Source organism: Saccharomyces cerevisiae, chromosome XV (assembly GCF_000146045.2).
Source record: "Saccharomyces cerevisiae S288C chromosome XV, complete sequence".
Lineage (NCBI taxonomy): Eukaryota > Fungi > Ascomycota > Saccharomycetes > Saccharomycetales > Saccharomycetaceae > Saccharomyces > Saccharomyces cerevisiae.
This window is the reverse complement of record NC_001147.6, coordinates 153,735-180,365: the sequence shown is the minus strand read 5'-3', so window position 1 is coordinate 180,365 and position 26,631 is coordinate 153,735. Positions and strand designations below refer to the sequence as shown.

The following is a 26,631-nucleotide window of genomic DNA, read 5'->3' as shown; positions in this document are numbered from 1 at the left end:
ACATTCATGCTTACAGATAGATATTGATATTTCTTTCATTAGTTTATGTAACACCTCTAAGCAGAACATGACATCCTTGATAAAATCATTGTCATTATTCTCTTACGTTCATAGATATCTTCAGGTTTTACATCTAAAGGTATCATCATGTCGGAGTTCTTCGCAAATATACCAGAAGAAGTCACAATCGATAAACCTCTTTTGGTTAGACGTTCAATGGATTCTTCGTGAAGTTTTTCTAACGAATTAGACTCTGAATGCGTCACTAATAAGTTTAAAATATCGAAAGCAAGTGGAACACAATCCGAATTTTGCTCAAATGCTGATATTTTTCTTATTTCGTTACGAATAACACTGTAAAAACGCAATGCACAAATGGGTTTCTTTGTCAATAGATGCCTAATAATCAACGCAAACCTAAATCTACTTGGTTCATCCGTAACTGAACATTTGAACAGTATCGCACCTTGATAGAGGGTAATGTTTGCATTTTCGTTATCCGAACTCAACCACTCTAACAAAATTTTAGGAATGGTGTTCTTGTTTTCAATGTTAACCATTTCTCCTTCAAAATCAACGTCACCTAAAAGTTCCTCAAATTGATTGCAGTTTAAAACAAAATACAATAGGAACATATAGCACAAATAATGATCAGATTTCTGATTGATTTGATGCTCAAAGTAGGAGTTTCTAAACATCATCTTCAAGAAATCAAAAGCCGTACTCTTAATGAAAGGATTGGATAGTCCTTTATTAATGATGAAAATCAGAATGTGTGTAAAATTATCTTCATTCCAAACAATACCACTAAGATTCTCTATCTTGCTTAAAAAGGTATGAGCAAACTTTCTCCCCTTAAGTAAAGTACTTATCAATGATGTTTCGCTTTCATTTTCAAACTGGGCCATGTATAGGCGCCTTATACAGTTTGACACAAAGAGAAGGGCACCCTCAAAAATTATCGGGTGACGTGATTCAAGGAAGAGTGTTGAAAACCAAAATAAGTGCTTCATTAAGTCAAGGTTGGGATCCAAACCTTCAACAATTTTGGAATAAGTAAAAATATGAGATATGGCTAAGAAAAGATGCTCGTCAGTAATCTTTGGTTCGGCGATAACTTTCATGGTTTCAATTAACATAGCCTTGCATAACCCTTCAGTTATGTAAGATTTACCCATTATACCAACAATCATGATTGAACGTGCCGAAAGAAAAGAATTACTTGTAAACACAGATTCCAAGACATATTTCTTGTATCTTGTCTTCCACACGTTTGCTTCGTACGTTGAAGAATATTCCATCAGCAATAATATATTATTGATGAAGAAATCCAGAATATTAAACTTGCTTGCAAAAGAAGAAGCGCTAAAAATCTGTAAAATTCGTCCTTTGTCCTCGCTGAACCCAAACATAAACTTCACCTTTTGATGTGCAAATATATCACTTATTTCATCTAGATTATTTCTATGATCTTGTGGTAAAGCTGAGTTAATAGCCAAGGAATGGCATACATTCATTAATAGCTGGTGTAGTGATGATCTGAGTTCCCTTGGACCAACATCAATTAATAAGGATACGATAAACAGGATCTCTGGTAAGTACATCTGTACCAGCAAAGAAGTTTCAAAAAAAACGTGGATGCTTATCTTAACTAATATTGTTAGTTCAGACCAACTTTGGGTCATAGCTTCTAACTTCAATGACGGTAAAAATGATCTAATTTTTGCCAATATTTTTTGAATAATATTATTAGCAACCTCAGTAGTGGGTAGGACAGTCAGTAACGATATTGTTTTCTTCCAATCGCGGTTTTCGGAGTCTCTTTCTAACGCATGATTAATAACTTCATCAACGATAATGTCAGTTAAGCGGCCATCATCTAAAAGTAGCAACCAAACATATTGCATGTATACGGCTTTAAAGTCAGTCTCTCTCACAGAGAGCCTGATAAGAATTCGGAAAATGTGAGATATGTTTTCGGGGCCTTCTTCATCATCAGCCAAATACACATGTTGGTATAAATTAGGGATCCAATAAGACAAACCGCAAATGGTATGAGGGATGTAAACGTGAGGAATTACGTTGTTCTTCAATGCCTCCAAAACATAGATAAACATATAGGCTGTGAGTTCTGGATTAGACTCTGCAAGAGACTTTCCAATAACACCTAAAAATGTTGTAGTATCTTCGGGGACGTACACCTCGGGAGAGCGATGAAAATGGGAGCCAAAGTTCAAACCAAATGACGCCTCAGTGGCAGCTATTAGGTTATACGAACTGTTTTTCATTTTTTTACTCTCATCAAACAGACCAATAAGAGATACTAACAGTAGGTGGCACAATAGTTTTGTTCTCTCTTTCTGCTGTTTGTCCTTGTTGTTTGAATTTGGGGAGGAGGTACTCGAATTATTATCCATTTCATATTCACTTTCTAACCGGATCTGTGCGTAATAGAACATCTTCACAATTTCAAGGTATTTCGGACTACTAAAAATCAACCTTCTCTCGTCCTGAAAAGTTACTGTAAATTCAGCTGCCACTCCAGTTATTGACGAAACATGTACTTCAAATATTCGGCTAATTTCGTAGACATCATTGAATTTTACGTCGAATAAAGTACCCATGTCCCTTATTTTATATTGCCTAGGAGTTTCATGCAAGACTTGAAAGTAAATATCGCCTATTTTCAACGATACCGGCGTAAATCTATTTCTTTTTTCGTCATAAAGCGTGATATCATGCAGAGAGACACGAATATCTTGCAGAACCTTCAACCCTTGTCCAGTTATACCCACAGATTTCATAAGTCCTTCATCAGAGTTACTATTAATGAAATAATGAGGAATTTTCGAGGAAACATATACGTTGTCTTTGTCCAAACATTTTCCATAATTATCCATAAATGTCTCGTTTACGTTAAAGTAGTAACAGCCTATACAATTTTTGGGTGCAACTTCTGGTAATAGTCCCATAACCAAAGAAATAAATTTCCTCATATCAAGCCCTCCCTCGTCAAATTCTGTACAGTCGATTATTAAACAGTGTTTGGTGGTCCAGATTCGAGCATAAATTTGCAAGAACTTGTAAGCAACTGTATCAATGTCCACATGTCTGTCTGAGAAATTTGACATTGTTAACGTAATAATTGGAATGCCTTCACTTGAGGTGGACTCGTGAACGCTTGGGCTGTACGCTGTTGAAGTCTCAATGTTTCTGAACGCGTGCCTATTCATGAACTCATACAGTTCCGGATAGTCGTCCATATGTTCTCTTATGTATATTGGTATTTCATTGGAAAATTCCATTTTAGGTTGGCCTAATTGGCCAAGAACATCATCAATAAGTAAAAATGTGGTCTTATAGAAATCGTCACCATCAATGTCACCATCATCATGTTTTGCTTCATTTAGCACATTCCTTCTCACCTCAAGACCGTAAAGGTAAACAAAGGAATGAAGGAATTGATAGTCAAATGCAATTGGCGTTGGGTCTGTTCTCACTTGGATGTCTATCGTGCGATCTGTTCTACAAAGTTCAGCTAGGAATCTGAAAATTCTATCGCTACATTCCTTAAGAAAATCCTTTTGGGAACACAAAGCTGGCCATCTGGAGAAATTTTCTGAGCCATTGGCAATATTTTGGATAACTTTAGCCAAGCTGATGAAGGTACGCTTTTCGCTCAAGTGAGAAATATCTATGATATTTTCAGAATCAGGGCTGACTAAAGCAGGACAAAAAAACCGTAAAAACACGAAAGACCCAGCGGCGATAATTGCGTGATCCGGAAATTTTTCACACGCAACTTTATAAATGTTTTGGCAAATATAAAATAAAGGAGGGGGAAAATAAGATACGGAGTTGGATATGGATTCCAATAATTCATTCATGTATTTAACGAAGAGCTCTATTTGACGTTCAGCATCTGAATCTTCCGGTTTTAGTTTCTCAATTTCAAAAAAATCTCTGTTCTGGATAATTTTTTTTAGTAATGGTTGCAAAGTGCGAATCAAATATTCGTTACCCTTGGACCTGGCTAGCATAGATAATGATCTCGTAGCACAGCTATTTCTTCTAAGGATATCCGTAGGTCTGGAAGATTTTTCAATTTCATTTTTAATCAACTGTGCCACTACAATGTGGGTGGCATTCCTCGTTTCAAATGCATTTATTAAGCCAGCAGCATAAGCATCAATATCGCTAGCGGGACAAACCGCTGCTCCAAAGGACGATAGCTGGGGATGTTCAATCGTATATCGCAAAAATTTGTCTGCTGCCTCTAATTTTCCAAGGTCAGTTTTAGCCGTGTATGTCCGATAGTTCGTAACGATATTAATGAAGACCTCCAAAAATGCATTCCTAATGTTTCGATTTCCGGAATAGCCCATCGGTAAGGTGAACTGCAAACTCGCATCAACATTGGTGTTTGAAAGATTTGTTAATGAAAGTATTACATTGTCGTTGAGGACACTCATTTTGTGCCTCAAGAATACTGGGTAATTGTCACGATCACTACTTTTTTCAAGGCCTTTCATTAAGATGTTGAAATAAAACCCAAATATCACAGACCTAGATCGAGATAGTTCGGGATCTGACGCGGCAGGTGGAATCTCTAAGAAAGTATGTCTCGTGAGGTACGCAATAGCGGTTGAAGCTTCGATTGCCGTATCTATGTATAGAATATCCATGTCTCTTTTTACCAAATCCATTTCTTTTAGAGGTTTTGACAAGTTTTCGAAATCGTACTCTCTCGCAATACTCACTTGAAACCAATCAGTGATTTGCCTCAACCATTTATTTTTAACGTGAAAATGATTTTTGACACCTAAATTAACCTCTGAGTGCTGCAAGGCACTGAACATTTTGGTCATTTGAATAATTGCCTTGAGATATTTTGGACAATAGGCTGGTATTTTTTTTATTTCATCTGTCAATAAATCAATAAGATCTACAATCTCTGTGGAAAAAAGCATCATTACATAATTGTCATCATCACGACCTAGGATTGTCCGCAGCATTTTGATTATTTGTTCTAATAAAACATAGGAACTTTCATTTTCTGGTATTGATAAGTCTGAACAAGCAAGTTCTTTTAACTTGAGCCTCAAATTATTAAAAAGTAAGTTAAAAGACAAAGGATGCAGTTCTACACTTAGAATATCTCTTGAATTTTCTCTCGTTAATAAATCCGGATAGTTTAACCATTGGCATTGTTTTGAGATAAAAGAGTCTATATTTTTTTTCAATTCTGAAACGGTGTCGAGTAGGTATGGATACATTTCTTGCAATATCTTTTTATTGATGAATAGGATACCCGACAAAGAGGCTAAAATACCCGCGAAATTTCTGAAGTCGTTCCGTTCTTGTTTTTCTAAACTTTTACTGTGTGTGTAAGTATGCCACTTCTTATAGATCATCCTCATAGAATCAAGTAAGATAGCGTTAGGAATAGTAGCAAATCGTAAAATATTATTTCTTGTCCTCCTTTGGAAAGCAATTGAACCAGAAGTTGTGTAGTTGTCATGACACATCGCTTCTACAAACTCAATATTATGAACCCAAGTTTTATCAGCATCATCAATATTCCTCTCATGAAAATTGATTGCAGAAAGATACTCTGTGTAAGCAATCTTTAAAGTCTTTTCAATTTTTTGTTGACTAGAGTATAATGAAACAAATAGGGCCCTACCAACAGTCCCCATAATCAGCGGAAAGGTGAGTTTTTCAGAATCACTTATGTATTCCATGTGGTGTGAGGCCTCCGCGATCCCTGCTAAATGTGATCTAACCTTCATAAACTTGACAGTTATATCCAAGAGAATTTGACGCTTTTCATTATTAATTTTCAAATCGAAAAGGCCCATTGCAAATAATGTTACAGTGTAACTGCAAAGAAGATGATACCCTTCAATACTGATATTCTCATCTGATTCACCATAAGTAATAACATTCGATAATAAGGTATCCATGAATGATTGAGCAGTATTCTGTAAATCTACATCCGGACTTACGATGGCGACGAAAATCGGTTTCATAATATTTCTAAAATCCTGCGAAACCCATTGTAAATTCGAGTTTATATTGTGAGGAATGATGAAGTAACTATTCGGTCTCTTAAAAATACTGAAAATATTAATCATTATTCTTCTAGCATCTTGAAGAGTTGCTTCATTCAAATCTTTTGGTATCAAATGTTCTTGAATGTAATTATTTGTTGATTTCATGAATTTTCCTAAACTTTCATCGGAATAACGCCTCGTTCTTATTTTCTGCAAAGGCGATCGAATTCCGAATGCTGCCGACGATAATGGAGTAGAATTTGTTATGGCCATTGGTGTGGCACTGATGCTTTCCGTTTGCGGACGTTGTACTGGTGAAGATTTTTCCGTTCCTGGAGGTGAAGTCAATGTAGTCGGTATTTTATTCCTTATAATACTAGATGGCCCACCTAAAGCATGACGCGCTCTTGGGGCCACAAGATGTGACAAGTATGGATCAGAAGACAAGTTCTTTGGTGAACTGTTTAATGAATTAACGTTGTCAGAATTTCTTGAAGTACTTGAACCAACTAAAGACAGGGTGTTCATTGGACATATATCAGTATCCAGTCCCAGCGGAGAAACTGGTGTCATTGAACTTTGAGATGTAGATCCTGATCTTGACCGGGTTGTCGAACATAAAGAGGGTGAGCTCCCCTTGAAATGTTTCTTCGTACCATACTCATTGATAATTGTACCGTCAAGAATGGAAGCAACTATGTCGGTGATTTGCTCATCAAAATACGGAAATTCTTGTAAAAGAATATCTGCTATAATGGAGAATAATGTTTTGAAAAATTTAGAAATTTTAACCGCAATTGCCTTCCGCAATTCCTTCTTACTTGGTATGTCGAAGAATATCCTGAATCCTTCAGTATAAAGGCATAGCTTCTGCATGTTTAAATTGTTGGCCATTGTATCGATGCTCAGACGTGCCAGTAATAATTCATGATCGAATTGAATAGCTGAAGAGAAGAATATTAATTGTAATTGAACAAACGTGGTGGAGTTTTTTTTCAAACAAACCATCAAACTGTTATTTATTTTTGAATTCCAGTCTTGACCGACGCTTAAATTTGTCCCCATTATGGGGATGAGTCTCTTGGCAAAAAGTACTGAGGGTAAGTTTCTATCCACGAGAAAGACCGCAGAAGTCATTGTAAAGAATGATAGTAAGGCCCTCATTGTATCTAAGAGGGCAACATCTGATACAGCTTGATTCCCATTTAAATTTCTTAGCAACATCTTCACAAATTTTACAGTTTTTTTGGTTGAGGAAGGTAAAGAAGTTAATTTCTTTAAGCCTTGTGTAATATGTTTTATACCCGAAGTCTTTTCGGAACCTGTCTCGTGTGCAGTATTATTGAAAGAACTTGTTCTTTCTTTTGGACGATGCATAGTACAATCAGGAATATATTTGAATGATGTAGCGTTTAATTCATTAAAAAGGTCAATATCGAACATTGTCAAAGTAGTTAAAAACTTCAGTACGGATGTGTGTGGTAGTACCTCAGTATCATCAAAGTGCGTGTATAACTCCAAAACATTATCCAAACGAGTGACAGACAAAAAATGTTCGTCATAATCCTTACCAGTATGGCCAGTTTTGTGTGCATCGTATGAAGCGCGACTTTGTTGCTCTGCTGTGTATCCAGTTGGGGTGGAATTCGATGGTGAAGCAGCTGCGGCGGCGGCTGCAGCTGCTGAGTTCAACCGCTGTTGCAATTGTGTTGTTGGAGTTGGAGTTTGAGATAATAATGAAGATGCACTAATAGTGATGTTAGACATCGTGGGAGTATCTGGTAAGGAAGGGTCATATTCTCCTGGTTGAGTGTGAGTAGAGAAATCAGTTGTTGTTGAATTAGACGTTGAAGATGACAGTGAAGTAGAGGATTGAGAGTTTGTAGTCCATGAAGAATGTAGTTTTCTTTCAGACTGCTGTTGAATGTATGACTGGTGGTGAGAAAGCTGACGACTTAAGGATTTTGCTATTATGTTTTGATTGTTGTTATCCGATGATGATGAGCTAGGTGGTGACGATGGCGAGGAGGACGAAGGGGAAGATGAGCCTTGATGAGCATTTTGATTGGTGGTTATCATGCTATTCACATTAAAAGTCGAATGGATCTCCTCGAAAAGTGTATGGTTTAACGTGTTTAAGGATTTCGAGTGTTCATTGTTATTATCTTTTAATAAGTTGAAGAGTTCATAATATTCCGCAGGCCTAGCCATTATCCAAAACATTATTGCTTTGGCGCTGTAATGCAAAAGTAGGCAATGATAAATCGTTTTCCTTAACGTCACCGATAAGTTTTTGATGAGTTCCAAGTATTTCTTAAAATTATGCTTGCTTAAATAGATGAAGCTGAAAAGATCAAAGTGGGGCACTATGCTGTTATAAACGGAAGATGGCAAAGAGTGTGAATGGGAGTGTGAATGCGTGTGTGTCTGTGTTACGGGCACTTGCACACTCTTTCTGATAAATTCAAAATACTCGGACGGATTGGAAGCCGCTACAAATCGGAGAATATGGCCTAGAGTAGAGTCAATCATTTTACAATGAGAAGGATGGTTGTGCCTTGTCAGATAGGATTTGTGGCGGGGAAGAATCGAGGAACTCAAAGTCGTTAGAATGTTTCCATGAACATGACTGATCATATTTTGTAAAATTTGCAAAGTTCTTGTATTGAACTTCAACTTCGCGCAACTCTCAAGCAATTTCGATGCCAGTTCCGGTATCAGTGCCTGAGGTTTGCTCTGGTGGAAAAAGTGTTTGTTGCCATTGGAATGAGTCGACGAGTAGTCGGGCAGAATACTGTTAAGCTTTGGTCTGTACTTCTGTTCTTGGTCATGTTCTACGTGAGTCGAAATGTCGTTGTAATGAAGGCTTTCTTGATTTTGCCAATTATACTCTAGCGCATCACTTAACAATCTTAGTATAATCAGTATTGATTCAATAACGTCACTGCTACCCTTATCTGAAATGATTTCGTGCCCTTGAAGAAGCGATTCTATCAACTCCAAGGTGCCTTCCACCATAGCATTTGCATCTCGGGAAACGGTAACGTTAATGAGCACAGATCTGCATGAAATGAATGAGGAATACTCTTCCACTTCCGAATAGGTACTTAGATTAGACTCCACCGGAAGGATCGGGAGAATTCTTTCAAAAAGAATATGATTAACCAACGTCCGAGTCATGCGGGATGACTTGGAATCGGTCCCGTGTTCTTTCTTCTTATTCTTAGTGGGCTGGGACATGCTTCTCCCTGAAGAAAGATAATGTATACAGTTTAGTTGATATCAAAAAATGGTGTAACGTTGGGGGAAAAGTAACACTAAAGGAGAAAAGCAAAACGAATAACAGAGGACAATGCTATATGCTAGTGTGCTAAAATGTGGTTAAATGTTTGCTACAATTGGTGAAAAAGTACTTAAGCCTTGTTCTGATTTTGTTTTCGCTTTTTCGGTCTTTTGTTTCCCAGGAGCTCTAGACAATGAAGTAAGCGGAGAGAATGTAGGGCAATAGGATGTGCTTAACTCCCCGGTTATATGTAGAATAGATAATCGTTGGGCAAAACTTTTCACAAGAAGACACAGCAAAGCTTGGGGTTTTCAAAAAGGCGTGCGAGCTTTATTGTGATGGAAATTTTCGTTTCATCAAGGGAGCGTTCTAGAAGAAACGAGAGCTCTACGAACATTTCTGCGCCGCGGATTGATTCACCGATCGGGTGACCCTTTTTGAGGAGCTACTTTGGGTTGGAATCACACTAAAATGTGTAAGGCGGTCAGTATAGCAAAGAACTTGGGGTGGGACGCTGGTGCCGTGCAAGAAAGGCTACGTGAACCTCGTACTAGTCCAAGATATTGGCTCGATGCATTAATGGCAGACTCTTATCTCGCTAAGATGTTTGAAGGCACATCGGTTCTAGAGGTCCAAGTCCCAACCCAAGTCAAGGCCAAGCAAGGCAAGGGGATTTAGAATAGTTCTATCATTCTGCGGGGAATGAGCGGAAGAGTAAGAGTATTGGTTCTGTTGTGGATGACACTTACAAGGGTAACTACTGTTTTTCTTGTTTTCTTATTTTCTTGTTTCCCTGCTTTTCTCTGGGATCTGTGCGGAAGGCGTCATGTCCCTGCTCGTCCCTGATTGTCCGTACTTTTCTGGTTAGCCGTATATCGTTTGAAAGTAGATGGCATGTATGAAGAGCATGATGCTAGGTGATAAGTAATGAGAGGCCTTAGGAAGTAAAGAGTTTCGAAAAGGGTTATTTTATATTTATTGTATTTATTATATTTAATATATTTATGTGTATGTGAAAAGGTACTCATTGCTGTATAAAAATAGAGTTTGACCTAGAGTTCTTCCCAAGTCAGGGCTTTTTCATTGTCGTCACCGTCATAAGAGAGTGAAATGGATGTACTGATGATACTAGAGTCATCCAGTTCTGGTAACGTATCGATTTGAAAGGAGTAAAATGGCTCTTGGGATGCCTGTAAACTTTCTGCAGATAATCTTGAAGGTGGCCTTAAGTTAATCATTGGAGAAGAGCCATACTTGCCCAAGAAGATCACTTCTCCATACTGATTTTCAATCTCGATAGTGGAGCCGGCCTCTAAATCAAGTGCGTATGGAAAGTATCGGTATTCCTTGTACTCCTTTATTCCTATTTCATGAGGACCCATGTCAATAATTTGCGTGGTTGGCTTATCGCCAGCGTCAGTAAACTTCAGTTTGCAGTTGCCTGCCAAAACAGAGTTTGTGTTGTTAAACAACTGGAAATACAATGAATTGTCCCTTTGGTTCATTGTGATTTGCAATGAGCGCTCATTTGGGGGTTCCACTTCTATTTTAGTTTCCTTTTTCGAATGGTCAGAGGCGATTTCCGTCTTACTGTCACATTCTTGTGATAACCTCTCATAGTCATGGTAACGTTGAAAAACGTCCTCAAGTTGTTTGACTGTTTTCAACTCTGTGAAAAAGTTCACTAGTTCGGACCTATCTTCTGGTATGTCAATCGTACCGCTTATTCTGTGGTTAGGTTCTTTATTTGTGACCTTTTGCTCCAATTCCAACTTATTTAACGATTCTTCCAACTTAAGGAGTTGTTTCATGAAGTTATCCAAGCATTCTCTTGACACAACCACATTAGAGGTGGAATTAGGGCTTATCTCTTCTTCGGAACCAGCCTTTGGAGATACGGGATCTTCGTGTGCGTCTTCTCTACATAAGCTTTCCTTCTCCTCGGAGGGCGTCAGGTCCAAAAAGTTGTCAAAGGATGTAGAAATAGTCAAATTATATTTCTTAAGCGTTCCTTCTCCGATATAAACTGAGCATTTTCTTTGACATTGCAAGTATTTGAACAAGTGACCATAGTCATAATTATTTAGTAAGATTCGGACATTTGACTTGTCATTCGGTTGCCAAAACAAATGCTTACAACCGTTAGAATCATTCAGCAGTGAAAGTTGTCCAATACACCAAAGCATGATATTTGCATCTAAAGTTGGCACAATTAGTTGGAATTTGTTACATTCATCGTAGACGGTTAAGGGGTACCCCATTGAGGTGTTCATCTGTTGGTTAGTCTTTGAGTTGTTCATTTACCAGAACTCTCCTTTGGGCGTTACTGAAGCAAGTGCCGCCGCAATTACCTCGATTCAGTCTTCTTTCGTCTGATACACCTTATCAAACTCATATCATGGAGATTTACGTGAGCCTTGAATTCCTTTTTCCTCAGGTAAACATATACTATGCAATGTCACACGCCCCTTTTCCGGGTCATACAATAAGAATTAAGAAAATAATAACCTCTTTGGTGCTATGTTCCGCATGGAACCGCTATAATGGATGATACTCTCAGCGTGCTATATGTTTCTCTATAAAGGAAGCATCTACATCACGAATATACGGGATATTGTTTTTTAAGATACGAGTTGCCCAACATTTACAGAGGTCTATGGATAGCAAAAGACAATATTTGGCAAGAATTTATAGATGCTTGACACATGGTTACGTTACATCAGTAGGTTTTTAGTAAATAATAAGAATTGTTTAACGTGCTTTTATTAATGAAATGTGCAAACTACTAATAACCTCGTTCTCAATGTGATGTGTGGGCGGCTTTAAACACCCGTGCCTATATTTAAGTTTACCAAGTCAGAAAAGTTTGAGACTTCATTTATAACAAGAAAGGATAATGTAACAAACTGGAAACATTTACGAACAGAAAAATATGCCGAAAAAGGTATTTTGTTCGTTCTGAGTTCCTTTTGACAGTGATTAACTCACAATTGCTTCTCAAATGGAACGCGTAACAATTACGAAACATATTCGAAAAATGTGAAAACAAGAGCATTGTAATTTTATACGTAAATGAGGATTGTTAAATTGATAGTATTTTTGGAGATGAAAATATGTAAACTGAAAAAATAATAGATTTGCTAGAAATATGTCACATAAAAAGCGCTGTCTGCTTACTTTTTTGGCCAAAGTTGTCGCTTTGAATGTCAAGGACTTCAGCAATTAAACCATGTTTGAGAGGAAAAGCGTTAATGTGTAATTACTGTAAAACCTAACGTTTCTCGTAAACCAACAGGGTGTTTTGTCGCATAAAGTAAATTTTAATAATATTTTATTGATGCTAACTTCTTGTTTATTTGCTATTGTCTAGTAAACAATAGTAAACTTTCTCAAAGCGGACAAAAGCTTATTTCGAGTTACTATTTAGTATATGTGTATAACGCTTTAACTATTCTCACATTGTATTGTGAATGGGGAGAGCCAGAGATTGCACTAAAATCCTGGAAATACATAGTTGCGTTGTTTGTACTGCAATATGAGAGGGTGTGTTCGAAATGGTGAATTAACACTACTCGGTACTCTTCATTCGTTCTCATTACCCTTTTCTTTGTGTGAAGAAAACTCCAACGGCGTTGTTGCAAGGACTATCACTCAGATTTATTTGGAATATTTTTAACTTCCTAGTTTACAATATGTTACCACATTTTCCCTTAACTGCACTTACTATTGCAAGGGAATTCTTTTACTTCAAGGCTATTTTAAAACCAACATTAATTGTGTCAGCATCTTAATAGTATTGGAACTTTCTGATTGGAGCCACATATACCGTTTCTGTATGTTGACTGAAATTTCACGGCTTCTTACCTAGCTTTTATTGCTAAATTTAAAACTGTTTACGTTTCAGATGGTATTATCATAGAAACTAACTGTCTTAGGTTTCTCAACAGATGATAGGATAATATCCTCAAAAAGTCGCTTTTTTATTTTCCGGAAATGTTGAAAATATAACGAAAACATAAATAAAAGTTAAATAAGTACTATAGCCAAAGAAACTGGAAGAATATAAAAAAGCATTTATATTTCTTCCCAAGTAAATGGCCTACTTAATGTAGAGCCAGAATTATAAACTTCATCTGTCTCGCCTAGAAAGGGAGTGCTCATGATGCTTGATTCATCAGGGGAAGAAAGCGCGTCTGCCCGGAAAACATTAGTAGGATCTTGCAAAGTGTGGAAACTGCCTGTCTGGAAACTGCCTGTCGAAAATGAGGCTAGTGGAGATTTTAGAGTTATTTCATTGGAGTCAGCACATTTACCAACCAGAATAGTTTCTCCATCCTGGTTTACGACTTTCATTGTGTAATTGGAGAGAGGAGTAGGTAATGATGGAAAAAACCATAGCTCTTTCTGACCCTTTATGCCTATCTCATGCGGTCCCATTTTGATACTGAATACCTCGGAGATTTGGCTAGAAAATTCAAATGTACAATTTCCTGGAATTATGATATTCGTTTTATTGTACAATATAAAGTGCAGCGAGTTATCCTCATTACTCACCTCAACGTGTAATAACGGATCGTTTGGTGTTGTTAAACGTTCCCCTTTTTCCTTGAGCTCCTCAGATATATTTATTTGCTTGATAGCTTCGGCACCTGACATTGGCGTGTTTTCATTCAAGAAAGACTCCATTCTTTTTTTTTGCCCACCAAATTTTTGTAATAGCTTTTCATATACCTTATAGCCCTCGTAAACCTCCTGTAACTGAACACTCGTTTCAAATTTAGAAAAAAACTTGATGAGTTCTGGTTTATCTTCCGGCAAGATAATACATTTTTTTCCTTCAACCTCACTTGACTGCAACACTTGGTTTTGAGCCTTACTTATGGACTTCTCAAGTATAGAGAGTTGTTCCGATATGATGTTTAAACATTTGCGCGACAACATGACATCATCTCTGTTCACAACCTTTTTAACACTAGGGTCAGAATTTTCTACAAATTTGTCATAAGGTCCACAGATATTTAAATCGTATTTCCTTAATGCTTCTTCTCCAATAAAAATGTTACATTTGATTTTCTTATGCAAAAAGTTTCCCAATTGGCCAAAGTCATTGGCGTTTGACAGCAATCTGACGTTTGATTTTCCAGGAGGTTGCCAAAATATGTGTTGCTCATCATATACATTAAATTGTTCAATAAACTTGTTAATACAACCCTTAATAGTGTCAACTTTGGTGTTTGGCGCTGAAAAAGTAGATTTTTTAAACTGATCGATGACAAAGAAGTCGAATAGTGTCGTTTCTACCGCAATTTTCATCGCGTCTCCGTAAATTTTTGATAGACACTCAACCTATAGGAACTAGTTTCAGATAATTACAATATTAACTCTGATTTGACTGACTGAGTTTCATGCCTGTTTATATTTTTTAGAGTGATCTATTTGGATGCTCTCATATGATTTTCCCTTCTCTTACTTCCTTTTTCCTCCCCACCTACTTTAGGGGTGCGTGTGCCATTTTTTTCTGTATACCCAAGCTCACAGATATGCGGATATATAAAAAAACATTATAGATATTATTATAATTAAACTAGGCTAGAATATGAATAGAACAGTATTATATAAAGACGTAAAAATCATGTATGCATTAGGGAAAAAAAAATCAAAGAAAAAGATAGAAGTGAAGAATGAAGCTAATTCATCATTTTTTAGCCTCAGGTTCATAATCAGGAGGGTTGTAAGTGAATATGACTTTTCCTTTTTCATCGTACCTTGTGAAATCATCTCTTACATCTAAGCCATTAGACCTAGCCTCTTGAATTTGCTGTTTTGAAACTCCTAACGGATCCTTACAGCACCACACAATGGGATCTTTCTCTCTGACACATGGATCGGTATAAGCAGAGCTCAAATATTCTTCATCGTATTCGATGCTGGTGTTGAAAACAAGTGGGAATCTCATCCTGACACTGTCGAAAGGATACGACCTTCTTGGGTTGAAGAATTGTAGAATTCTTCTTGTCCAAGTATTGGTTTCCAAAACATCCGGAGGAAATGCCTGAGGCTCTTTCATGACAGCTGCCGGATCACTGTAAATAACTCCCGCGTCAGCGTTTACTGGCACGGCACCTTCAGGTCCATGTTTACTATGATCATCCTCATCATAAGGGCGCTTATTTCTCAATGCCTCAACATCGCTGTAGTGAAACTTGCGAAACTTTTCACCCTCTGGAACAAAAGTAGATTCGTTGTTGTCCTTGGTAGAGGAGGAGAGAGTGCTTGATTTTTTGATAACAGTATCATTTAATTTCTTGATCGAGTCACTCTCTGCGTTCGATCCAGAGAGAGAGGCACGTTCAGAACCAGACTCAAAGGGGTTACTAGGAGTACCGTTCTCTGAGCTGCCATCGTTATCTGGTATCAGATTGGCCTTTTTCAAATCATCCTTGGTCACGGGCGTCAAAATCCCGTGTGTATTGTCTTGTTCGTATTTGCCCTTCATTTCATCTGCAATGTCCTTGATTTCCTGGAGACCCAAGTCCGATGTAGGATAGGAATAGCCGGGCTCACCTCTTGCATGTCTGATGGCGCTTAAAGGAACTGCGTCGAATAGCGGTATGAATTTCCTCTTCATATATATATGAGCTAGGGCAGTGACCACGATCCAAAACACTTCCAGGACCAAAGGACCCCAGGTTTTTGCCATGATAAACAGTCCAAGCAGACATACTTCACTCAAGTAAATTCCAACAAAAATCTGGAAAAGTGCTCTTGGATAATTGCGCCCCTTTAAATCGAAGGAGAAGCCAAACACGTAGTTTAAATTGTACAAATACGCCACATAAAGTAGCGTCAACATTACGGTACTGAAAAATAGCAGTATAGGGGCGATAATCGAGTAACAGATATAAATGCAAACCAGAATTTCAATGCCTGGGTAAACAATGCCCATGCGCGGCGTGGCCAAAGTATTGTAGCGGTTCCATTTTTGCCTTGGGGTAGAATCCAACACTCTACCTAGGACTTTACTTAGCAGCAAGTTAACTGCCTGCAAGATCGTCCATGTGGGGCCAGTTAAACCTTTCAATATGAAGTACATGATATAAAAGTTGGATGCCTTTGGCAAGTTATTTGCCAATAGTGTCATGGCGGATCTTGGTCTGTCAATAATCGAGTCAACGGTGGAAGATGCAGAAGAGGTAGCGGTGACAACTAAAAAGATTTGAATCACAGCGAAAGCGTAATACCATGCTTGGGAGTATAGATCCGTTTCTTGCCTAGTGACGCAACCACTAAGTTTCCCCAACATTACGATAAAAGGTGGCACTAGAGACATCAAAACGACCAACGCAATAGTAGGCAACAAACCAGTAATGACACCCATCAGGAAGGTGGGCATGTTGTTGATGAAACGTAAGAAGGGAACTTTATCGGTAAGGAAATTGACGTTGGAGATGATACCAACCACAGCAACGGGGAAAGCCCAAAAGATAATCAATAACACCATGATTGTATTTGCCACAGCTCTCCTGGAGTGTCTCTCCTTTGAACTGAGACGCATGCTGCCCCAGTTAACGTCTTCTGGCGAGTAGCCAATAAGACGCTTACCAAAATTTTTCTTACCCAAGATTGCTTCCACAGATTGGTAGCATCTTTGCGCTTCCAATTGAGTCTCGAACTGGATAAAGCAGGCAGGTTGCCTATCATTACTGGCCCAATCGGCTTGTTTTTCATGAATCTCTTCGTTCAATTCCCCAATCCTTTTACTAGAATAAGACAACGTATTAACTTTTTTGCCGCCTAGACAAAGCGGCAATTTTCCCAAACGATGTTTAGGGCGCTTTTTATGTGGCACGTATGTCTCTAAATCGTCCTTTGGCTTGGTACCGTTATTGTACAACTTGTCAAGTTGCTTTTGGGTCTTGTTTCGGGTCATTTTCACGCACTTGTTTAGAACCTTATTCAACGCAGCTTCGTACTTCGCAGCGTTCTTAGCTCTTTCTTTACACAATTCTTGCAAGTCTGAGAGATCATACGCGAAGGCCACATTGGAAGCCTTGGGGAAACGCATTTGCATCTCCCCCTCTTGAGCGATGCTCTTGTGCAATTCTGTGACGATAACCGTCCTAGAAGACAGCAGTCCGTCATAGAGTGGTGTTGTCTGCATAGCATGTCTAAACACGACGTAGTAATACAGCTCCTTGTAGATGACATAGGTGAACAGGCCAAAAAAGATCCACGAGAGGAAAACGTGCGCGTAAAACCTGTTCTTGTTGGTAACATTTGAAAATGATAGCAGTTCAAAGCCTTGAAGGTTGTTACCGTTGGTAGCGTTCACGGGAAGCAATATCGGTAAAAGAAGCAAACAGCCCACAAACGAAAGTGAACCCACGATACCGATATATCTTAACAGAAAATAGCCGTCCACGCTTGTGTGCTGGATGAGAAACGAGTGCGGTTTCGAGAGTAGATATTCAACCCACCCGAAGTAGCCTTCAGGAACTGGTTCCGTTCTCTCTTCCTCCGGAATAGTCTGAATGTCCTTAAGAGACCGTGGCTCGTATACTCTTCTATTCTTGGGCCGCAATAGCAAAAAGAGCCAGACAAACACGACGGCGGTAAGACCGTAGATAATCAGGGTTGAAATGAACGCCGAAGTCGAAGAACTGTCAGCCATAGTACGTATGTGCTATAAATATCTAACCTTTCGCTGCTTTGAATATGATGTGCTCAAATATAACTTAATATAATAGTATAACAAAAAGGAGTACTATTTGCTAAATATCGTAGACGTAGTAGACATAGTAAATACAATAAAGGATAGATAACCAAGAACCCACATCAAGCGAATACATACATATATATATACTCGATGTATACATGTTTCTAAGCACTTGCGCACATACGTATTTAAAGTATTTCAGGGAGATTAACGTATTAAAACAAGAAGAGGGTTGACTACATCACGATGAGGGGGATCGAAGAAATGATGGTAAATGAAATAGGAAATCAAGGAGCATGAAGGCAAAAGACAAATATAAGGGTCGAACGAAAAATAAAGTGAAAAGTGTTGATATGATGTATTTGGCTTTGCGGCGCCGAAAAAACGAGTTTACGCAATTGCACAATCATGCTGACTCTGTGGCGGACCCGCGCTCTTGCCGGCCCGGCGATAACGCTGGGCGTGAGGCTGTGCCCGGCGGAGTTTTTTGCGCCTGCATTTTCCAAGGTTTACCCTGCGCTAAGGGGCGAGATTGGAGAAGCAATAAGAATGCCGGTTGGGGTTGCGATGATGACGACCACGACAACTGGTGTCATTATTTAAGTTGCCGAAAGAACCTGAGTGCATTTGCAACATGAGTATACTAGAAGAATGAGCCAAGACTTGCGAGACGCGAGTTTGCCGGTGGTGCGAACAATAGAGCGACCATGACCTTGAAGGTGAGACGCGCATAACCGCTAGAGTACTTTGAAGAGGAAACAGCAATAGGGTTGCTACCAGTATAAATAGACAGGTACATACAACACTGGAAATGGTTGTCTGTTTGAGTACGCTTTCAATTCATTTGGGTGTGCACTTTATTATGTTACAATATGGAAGGGAACTTTACACTTCTCCTATGCACATATATTAATTAAAGTCCAATGCTAGTAGAGAAGGGGGGTAACACCCCTCCGCGCTCTTTTCCGATTTTTTTCTAAACCGTGGAATATTTCGGATATCCTTTTGTTGTTTCCGGGTGTACAATATGGACTTCCTCTTTTCTGGCAACCAAACCCATACATCGGGATTCCTATAATACCTTCGTTGGTCTCCCTAACATGTAGGTGGCGGAGGGGAGATATACAATAGAACAGATACCAGACAAGACATAATGGGCTAAACAAGACTACACCAATTACACTGCCTCATTGATGGTGGTACATAACGAACTAATACTGTAGCCCTAGACTTGATAGCCATCATCATATCGAAGTTTCACTACCCTTTTTCCATTTGCCATCTATTGAAGTAATAATAGGCGCATGCAACTTCTTTTCTTTTTTTTTCTTTTCTCTCTCCCCCGTTGTTGTCTCACCATATCCGCAATGACAAAAAAATGATGGAAGACACTAAAGGAAAAAATTAACGACAAAGACAGCACCAACAGATGTCGTTGTTCCAGAGCTGATGAGGGGTATCTCGAAGCACACGAAACTTTTTCCTTCCTTCATTCACGCACACTACTCTCTAATGAGCAACGGTATACGGCCTTCCTTCCAGTTACTTGAATTTGAAATAAAAAAAAGTTTGCTGTCTTGCTATCAAGTATAAATAGACCTGCAATTATTAATCTTTTGTTTCCTCGTCATTGTTCTCGTTCCCTTTCTTCCTTGTTTCTTTTTCTGCACAATATTTCAAGCTATACCAAGCATACAATCAACTATCTCATATACAATGTCTATCCCAGAAACTCAAAAAGGTGTTATCTTCTACGAATCCCACGGTAAGTTGGAATACAAAGATATTCCAGTTCCAAAGCCAAAGGCCAACGAATTGTTGATCAACGTTAAATACTCTGGTGTCTGTCACACTGACTTGCACGCTTGGCACGGTGACTGGCCATTGCCAGTTAAGCTACCATTAGTCGGTGGTCACGAAGGTGCCGGTGTCGTTGTCGGCATGGGTGAAAACGTTAAGGGCTGGAAGATCGGTGACTACGCCGGTATCAAATGGTTGAACGGTTCTTGTATGGCCTGTGAATACTGTGAATTGGGTAACGAATCCAACTGTCCTCACGCTGACTTGTCTGGTTACACCCACGACGGTTCTTTCCAACAATACGCTACCGCTGACGCTGTTCAAGCCGCTCACATTCCTCAAGGTACCGACTTGGCCCAAGTCGCCCCCATCTTGTGTGCTGGTATCACCGTCTACAAGGCTTTGAAGTCTGCTAACTTGATGGCCGGTCACTGGGTTGCTATCTCCGGTGCTGCTGGTGGTCTAGGTTCTTTGGCTGTTCAATACGCCAAGGCTATGGGTTACAGAGTCTTGGGTATTGACGGTGGTGAAGGTAAGGAAGAATTATTCAGATCCATCGGTGGTGAAGTCTTCATTGACTTCACTAAGGAAAAGGACATTGTCGGTGCTGTTCTAAAGGCCACTGACGGTGGTGCTCACGGTGTCATCAACGTTTCCGTTTCCGAAGCCGCTATTGAAGCTTCTACCAGATACGTTAGAGCTAACGGTACCACCGTTTTGGTCGGTATGCCAGCTGGTGCCAAGTGTTGTTCTGATGTCTTCAACCAAGTCGTCAAGTCCATCTCTATTGTTGGTTCTTACGTCGGTAACAGAGCTGACACCAGAGAAGCTTTGGACTTCTTCGCCAGAGGTTTGGTCAAGTCTCCAATCAAGGTTGTCGGCTTGTCTACCTTGCCAGAAATTTACGAAAAGATGGAAAAGGGTCAAATCGTTGGTAGATACGTTGTTGACACTTCTAAATAAGCGAATTTCTTATGATTTATGATTTTTATTATTAAATAAGTTATAAAAAAAATAAGTGTATACAAATTTTAAAGTGACTCTTAGGTTTTAAAACGAAAATTCTTATTCTTGAGTAACTCTTTCCTGTAGGTCAGGTTGCTTTCTCAGGTATAGCATGAGGTCGCTCTTATTGACCACACCTCTACCGGCATGCCGAGCAAATGCCTGCAAATCGCTCCCCATTTCACCCAATTGTAGATATGCTAACTCCAGCAATGAGTTGATGAATCTCGGTGTGTATTTTATGTCCTCAGAGGACAACACCTGTTGTAATCGTTCTTCCACACGGATCCACAGCCTAGCCTTCAGTTGGGCTCTATCTTCATCGTCATTCATTGCATCTACTAGCCCCTTACCTGAGCTTCAAGACGTTATATCGCTTTTATGTATCATGATCTTATCTTGAGATATGAATACATAAATATATTTACTCAAGTGTATACGTGCATGCTTTTTTTACGGCAGCATTTTTTTTTCAACTCTGATCGCCCCTTTACTGCTCCCTCCGCCCAAATTCCATTGCAGTTCAAATGTATACTGAAAAAAACCCCATTGCTATTGTTAAACAGTGAACTCTCTTTTTGCCCAATAATAACATTATAACAAGTAACTACCAGCACCATAACACCGTGTCCTATCCTGGTATTAATTACTACTTGAAGAACGACTACATCGCTTTTTGCAACTACAATTAGAACGCTCCGCCCCTTCCTTTTGACGTCGTATAAGTGTAGTTGGATTGCAATTGCATAGATACAGGAATTAGTTCAAGCCATTCCTAACGAGGAAACGATACATTCTAGCAAATCTACGCTTTTCTGACTTTAGAAGAGCAAGCCAATAAAAAGCCGGAGAAAATAGAAAGGTAATAATGAATCAGTTGACAGTGAGTTATGGCCTAATTTCCCCAGATTACTGCACTTCCCAAGATGCGCACATCTTACCGATAACAAAGATTCTGTACCCGGATATACCTGGTAAAAACTATTTTCTTACTTCAGGAAGGGATGGTTCCATAATTTTGCACAAGAACACACAGCTCTCGAACGAGCCTGAGACTGCTGCAACTACCATAAAAAACGATGCGATAAGAATGCAAGTTCATAGCGATTGGGCAAGCGATCTAATACATGTTAATATGAAAAATTCAGACCCATCTGCAGGGGACACATTCATATCAGTAAGTCACGATTTTTCGATAGTATTAATTAGTGTGAATGCGCAGTTAACTACCTGGGATAAGAAAATAATCGGTGACCACGACGATTATATCAAGTGCATAGTGCCCATACATTATGAAATGTCAAATGACTATGAATTGGAAGAACAAGAGGGTGGTCCTGATAATGTACACGATGGAATAAATAATGGCATTGTTGTTGATGAACAGAACAACTTTCTTTTTGTGACAGGTGGTCTAGATAGAAAAATCAAACTTTGGTGCCTGAGCAGCGGGCCAGAAAAAATGGCTACGCTACTACACACATTTGATAATGCACAATCAAACGACACAGGCTCAATATACTCCATGAGTCCCATCATCCCAAAATACAGTTTTGATGACAATCAAACGTCTCGTCCCTTTGATTTTGTTGCCGGAGACTGTAATGGTGATTTGATTTTTTATTCGTGTAAATATCGTAAGGAGGTGATAAGAATTCAAAACGCCCACAGAACAAATATAAAAGTAGTAAGAACTCTTGATGACTCCACACGACTAATCAGTACCAGCTCAGATGGTGTAATAAATGTATGGGACTTGAATTGTAGGCATGATCAGACTACTGGTGCCCTTCAGCTTCCCAAAAAAATTGGATCTTGGTCCTGGGATTCTTCCATATGGTGTGTCCAAGGAACGAGCCTTGATAAGTTGTATTTTGGTGACTCTCAGGGCAATGTTATGAGAGCAAACTTATCCAGTTATGAAGATGCTAAACTTACAAGAATTTTCAAGCCTGATCATCACCACCATCATCATCATCACCATGAACACGAAGAGCAAAATATATCAACTACAGATGCGAAAGTAAAAAAATATGGTGGTATCCTTGATATTGCCCTTTTACCTAATGAAAAATTGTTGTTTTCTTTTTGTACTGACTCAAATCTAAACGTGCTCGATTTAACTAATAACCATTTCAGTGTCAACGAAGGTGGGTTCGCACTGACCAGAAGCTCACTGCTAACCAACAGGAGGCATGTAATAACGGAAAACACTAAAGGCCAAATGCAGAGATGGGATATCGTTTCATGTGAGCTTTTGAATACTTTTGATTCATCAGAAGGTTCATTTGATGATATTGTAATGAAATACACCTCAAAGGAAATTCTATCTCATTGGTGTACTGTTTCCGTTAAGGTCGGTATGCTGTTCGTAAAAATAAACCCAAAATTTCTGAAAACTGAAGTTTATGGATCCGCGCTAAAGGATTATCAGGTTGTGAACAATATTGAAATTAACTCAGATGAGAGATATAATTTGGGTAAAATTGTTATTAATTCGCTTTTCAATGAGTTCATATCATATGAAGTCCAAAAGGATAAACTTTTAAGGAAGAAAATTTTTAGTTTGAAGAAAAAAGACTTAACCAATTCATTAACCTTGGATACGGGATATAACAGTGAATCAAAAAAGAATAATAAAGATAAAAAGAGAAAATCAACCTTCAAAATTAGTTCAACTCTGTCCATTGGAAATACCAACAGCAGTGGAACTCCACCAAATTCGGCACCTGCAACCCCGGTAATGGCAGAGACTATAGTATTAGAAGAACAACCATTGTTGCAGTCAGCTTCTGATAAAGCAATAGATGACTCTTTAGAACTCGTGCAACCATTGCCTGCATCCAAAAAGCCATATTTTAGAACGCAGAGCTCTGGCTCCTTGTTAAGTAGAAAGTTCAAATCATTTAGGTCTACTTCTGGTCGTGCCACAACAGGGTTAAACACTCCAGAGGAGCCCAAAGGAATTCTGCCAGATACTCCGCACGTTATTAATGATGACTCGGCCTTCCCTCAAGCTATCAATACAACTCAGCAGTCTAAGGATGCAACTCCAGAATCTATGTTATGGAATCATCCTTTCAAGCTAGAGCAAAAACTATCCGCTATTTCATCACAAGATTTACCGAGTAACAACACTCATAACAAACTAAGATCATCTGAAAACTCAAGGGCGAATTCCACGTCAACCTTGGAAGGCAACGAAAAGAAGAAGCCTGAGTTCATGCCCGATTTACTGGAGCAAATTCAAGAGTCTTACAAGCAACAATATATGAATACTTCTTCTCTAAAATACCTGACGAAGAGGCTTCCAGTCACCAAGATAATCAAGGCTAGTTCATGTCCAATTATTAGAGTAAAATCTGCCACGTTAGTTTTGGTCCATCTTTGGAAGGAAGGCTCATGTGGTGGCAGGGTATTATTTTCCACCCTATTACCGCCATCTCATGTCGATAATGAAACCGTCAGCGGCGGCAAAGAAAATTCCAAACCGCCAGATGATGAAGAAGTAGACCTTCAAGCTGTAGATGATGACAAATTAGGAAAATATGATCTTATTGATGGCGAGTTAGGAAGCAGACTCAACAGAAGGCAAATTTTTGAGCAATTGGAGGAAAATTTGCCCTACTGGTTTGCAAAAGCTTTATTTAGAGATATTAAGACGGTGGAAGAGCAACCAAAGTTGAACTTCTTAATCATGCCATGGTCTTCTGTTGGTGGGAGTGAGGCAGCTGGCAATGAAAACAAGAAGAAGTTTATTAGTGCATCAGATACCACAGAATCTTCTGGCAACGATAGTAGCGATAGCAGCCTTGGAAATGGTAATGAAGCCGTTTCCCCATCAACACAGCAACAGTTCCATAATATGCTAAAGTTTGGCCGTCCGAAGACCAGCGAGCAGGAGTTAAACCCCACAGATTTACCGAGAATCTCTGAGGCGAATGTCAAGCTGGTTGCGCCTGGAATGATTAGGGTGAAAAAAATTAAACTTTACGTCGCTGACAGATTTGAAACGAAAACTCCTGAAATGAAAGCAAAAATGGAACCTAGTCTTTGGTTGGATCTACTATGTAGGGGCCAAGTGCTTGATAACGATATGACTTTAAATACCGTTAGAACACTTTACTGGAAATCTCAGGGTGACATAGTTCTAGAATACAGAAGAAAAGTACATAATTCACCGCTAGTTCATGAGGTCAACGGGAATGAGGGGAAATGATAATGTTTATTTAAATTATATTTTGGGGTCTGAATTTGGAGTTTTTAAGCGTAAATATATAGTAACAATACCAACAATAATACTAATAATACTATAATAGTAGTTGCAGTAACAATGACAAGATAAAGAATATTCTTCTGAAATGTCTAAAGAACGAAGAAAAAAGCAAGTACTCATTGGAATGCTATGTGTAACAACTCATACATACTCTAGAGCTTTATAATAATTACATAGACATTTTTATAATATTATTTATTTATCAAATTTTATATTGAATAGGTACCATCAAGTTATGCACACATTCTTCATTAAAATACAGTCTGTAAATAATTGTGAATATGGGCGACCTGAATGATGTTCTTATTATCTCAAATATTTCTAATTTTTTTTAATCATTTTTGTTTCTTTAAGAGCAATTAATTTACAGAGCGGGGAACAGTGGCCAATTTTTTGAGCTAAAGAACAGCATAACAACAAAACAACAGAAAAAAAACACAGCGAGTCTAGTGCAAGTACGTCGGCAAAGTAAAACACAAAGGAGATGAAATTGCACGGCTTTTTATTTTCCGTATTATCAACATGCGTCGTCATTTTACCAGCGTTGGCCTACAGTGAAGCTGTCACGATGGTCAAGTCGATTGAGCAGTACTTCGATATCTGCAATAGGAATGATTCTTACACAATGATAAAATACTACACTTCTTGGTGCCAACATTGTAAAACTCTGGCCCCAGTATACGAAGAGCTTGGTGAGCTATACGCCAAAAAAGCTAATAAAGATGATACCCCAATTAACTTCCTTGAAGTTAACTGTGAATTCTTCGGGCCAACTTTATGTACCGACTTGCCTGGATTTCCAATAATTGAACTGGTCAAACCTCGTACTAAGCCCTTAGTTCTTCCGAAGCTCGATTGGTCGTCTATGAAATTTCATGAAAGACTATGGCAAAGAATCAAGACGTGGTTCAACAATCCTAAGTACCAACTGGATACGTCTAGGGTTGTTCGTTTTGAAGGGAGTAGGAACCTAAAGAGTTTAAGCAACTTTATCGATACTGTAAGAAGTAAAGATACAGAAGAAAGATTCATAGAACATATTTTCGATGATTCTAGGAATTGCAATGAAGAATTACGTTCTCAACAGCTTCTGTGTAAAGCTGGTAAAGAATACTACTCTGATACTTTATCTAAATTATACGGTGACGTGAATGGGCTGGAAAAGGAAAGGCGAAGACTAGAAGCTTTAATTAAGCAAAATGGAGATGACTTGAGTAAAGAAGTTAAAGAAAAACTGAAAATCATTCGTCTACAATTGAGCCTATTATCACACATAGAAGACCAGTTAGAAGATACCAGTAGTCATGACGAGCTTTGAACATAAGCTTCGCTCTGTCTTTTACTTTACGAATACCGACTACAGACGGAAGCGGGACCCTCACCCTGAGGTACAACAAATACACAGATACATATATATTTAACAATGTACGTTAGCCGCAATATAAGTGAGATTGTGTAGGTGAAAGATTATGGAGATATACATAAATATTACAGA

At 38.7% G+C, this 26,631-nt stretch overlaps 9 protein-coding genes across 9 annotated transcripts, besides 2 other annotated features; 4 read left to right on the top strand and 5 right to left on the bottom strand.

The window, feature by feature from the left end:
- Positions 1–56: 56 nt before the first annotated feature.
- IRA2 (Ras GTPase activating protein IRA2) lies at positions 57–9,296 on the bottom strand (the record flags this gene model as incomplete). Its single annotated transcript, NM_001183335.1, has 1 exon — positions 57–9,296. The coding sequence occupies one exon, from the start codon at positions 9,294–9,296 to the stop codon at positions 57–59; it is 9,240 nt and encodes a 3,079-aa protein (NP_014560.1).
- Positions 9,297–10,391: 1,095 nt separating this feature from the next.
- ATG19 (Atg19p) lies at positions 10,392–11,639 on the bottom strand (the record flags this gene model as incomplete). The annotated part of the gene is made up of 1 exon (NM_001183336.1): positions 10,392–11,639. One exon carries the CDS (start codon positions 11,637–11,639, stop codon positions 10,392–10,394), a length of 1,248 nt encoding a protein of 415 aa, NP_014559.1.
- A 47-nt stretch (positions 11,640–11,686) lies between these two features.
- Positions 11,687–11,734: a regulatory region (Upstream open reading frame (uORF) in 5' untranslated region of ATG19 gene, regulate translation).
- A 1,410-nt stretch (positions 11,735–13,144) lies between these two features.
- Positions 13,145–13,390: an origin of replication (ARS1510; Autonomously Replicating Sequence).
- A 23-nt stretch (positions 13,391–13,413) lies between these two features.
- ATG34 (Atg34p) lies at positions 13,414–14,652 on the bottom strand (the record flags this gene model as incomplete). The annotated part of the gene is made up of 1 exon (NM_001183337.1): positions 13,414–14,652. One exon carries the CDS (start codon positions 14,650–14,652, stop codon positions 13,414–13,416), a length of 1,239 nt encoding a protein of 412 aa, NP_014558.1.
- Positions 14,653–15,034: 382 nt separating this feature from the next.
- Positions 15,035–18,010, bottom strand: PHM7 (Phm7p; the record flags this gene model as incomplete). The annotated part of the gene is made up of 1 exon (NM_001183338.1): positions 15,035–18,010. One exon carries the CDS (start codon positions 18,008–18,010, stop codon positions 15,035–15,037), a length of 2,976 nt encoding a protein of 991 aa, NP_014557.1.
- A 341-nt stretch (positions 18,011–18,351) lies between these two features.
- Positions 18,352–18,693, top strand: YOL085C (uncharacterized protein; the record flags this gene model as incomplete). Its single annotated transcript, NM_001348875.1, has 1 exon — positions 18,352–18,693. One exon carries the CDS (start codon positions 18,352–18,354, stop codon positions 18,691–18,693), a length of 342 nt encoding a protein of 113 aa, NP_001335813.1.
- Positions 18,694–19,771: 1,078 nt separating this feature from the next.
- ADH1 (alcohol dehydrogenase ADH1) lies at positions 19,772–20,818 on the top strand (the record flags this gene model as incomplete). Its single annotated transcript, NM_001183340.1, has 1 exon — positions 19,772–20,818. The coding sequence occupies one exon, from the start codon at positions 19,772–19,774 to the stop codon at positions 20,816–20,818; it is 1,047 nt and encodes a 348-aa protein (NP_014555.1).
- Positions 20,819–20,920: 102 nt separating this feature from the next.
- On the bottom strand, positions 20,921–21,193 carry MHF1 (Mhf1p; the record flags this gene model as incomplete). The annotated part of the gene is made up of 1 exon (NM_001184492.1): positions 20,921–21,193. The coding sequence occupies one exon, from the start codon at positions 21,191–21,193 to the stop codon at positions 20,921–20,923; it is 273 nt and encodes a 90-aa protein (NP_076910.1).
- A 535-nt stretch (positions 21,194–21,728) lies between these two features.
- On the top strand, positions 21,729–25,079 carry DUF1 (Duf1p; the record flags this gene model as incomplete). Its single annotated transcript, NM_001183341.1, has 1 exon — positions 21,729–25,079. One exon carries the CDS (start codon positions 21,729–21,731, stop codon positions 25,077–25,079), a length of 3,351 nt encoding a protein of 1,116 aa, NP_014554.1.
- Positions 25,080–25,620: 541 nt separating this feature from the next.
- MPD2 (protein disulfide isomerase MPD2) lies at positions 25,621–26,454 on the top strand (the record flags this gene model as incomplete). The annotated part of the gene is made up of 1 exon (NM_001183342.1): positions 25,621–26,454. The coding sequence occupies one exon, from the start codon at positions 25,621–25,623 to the stop codon at positions 26,452–26,454; it is 834 nt and encodes a 277-aa protein (NP_014553.1).
- Between the last annotated feature and the right edge of the window lie 177 nt (positions 26,455–26,631).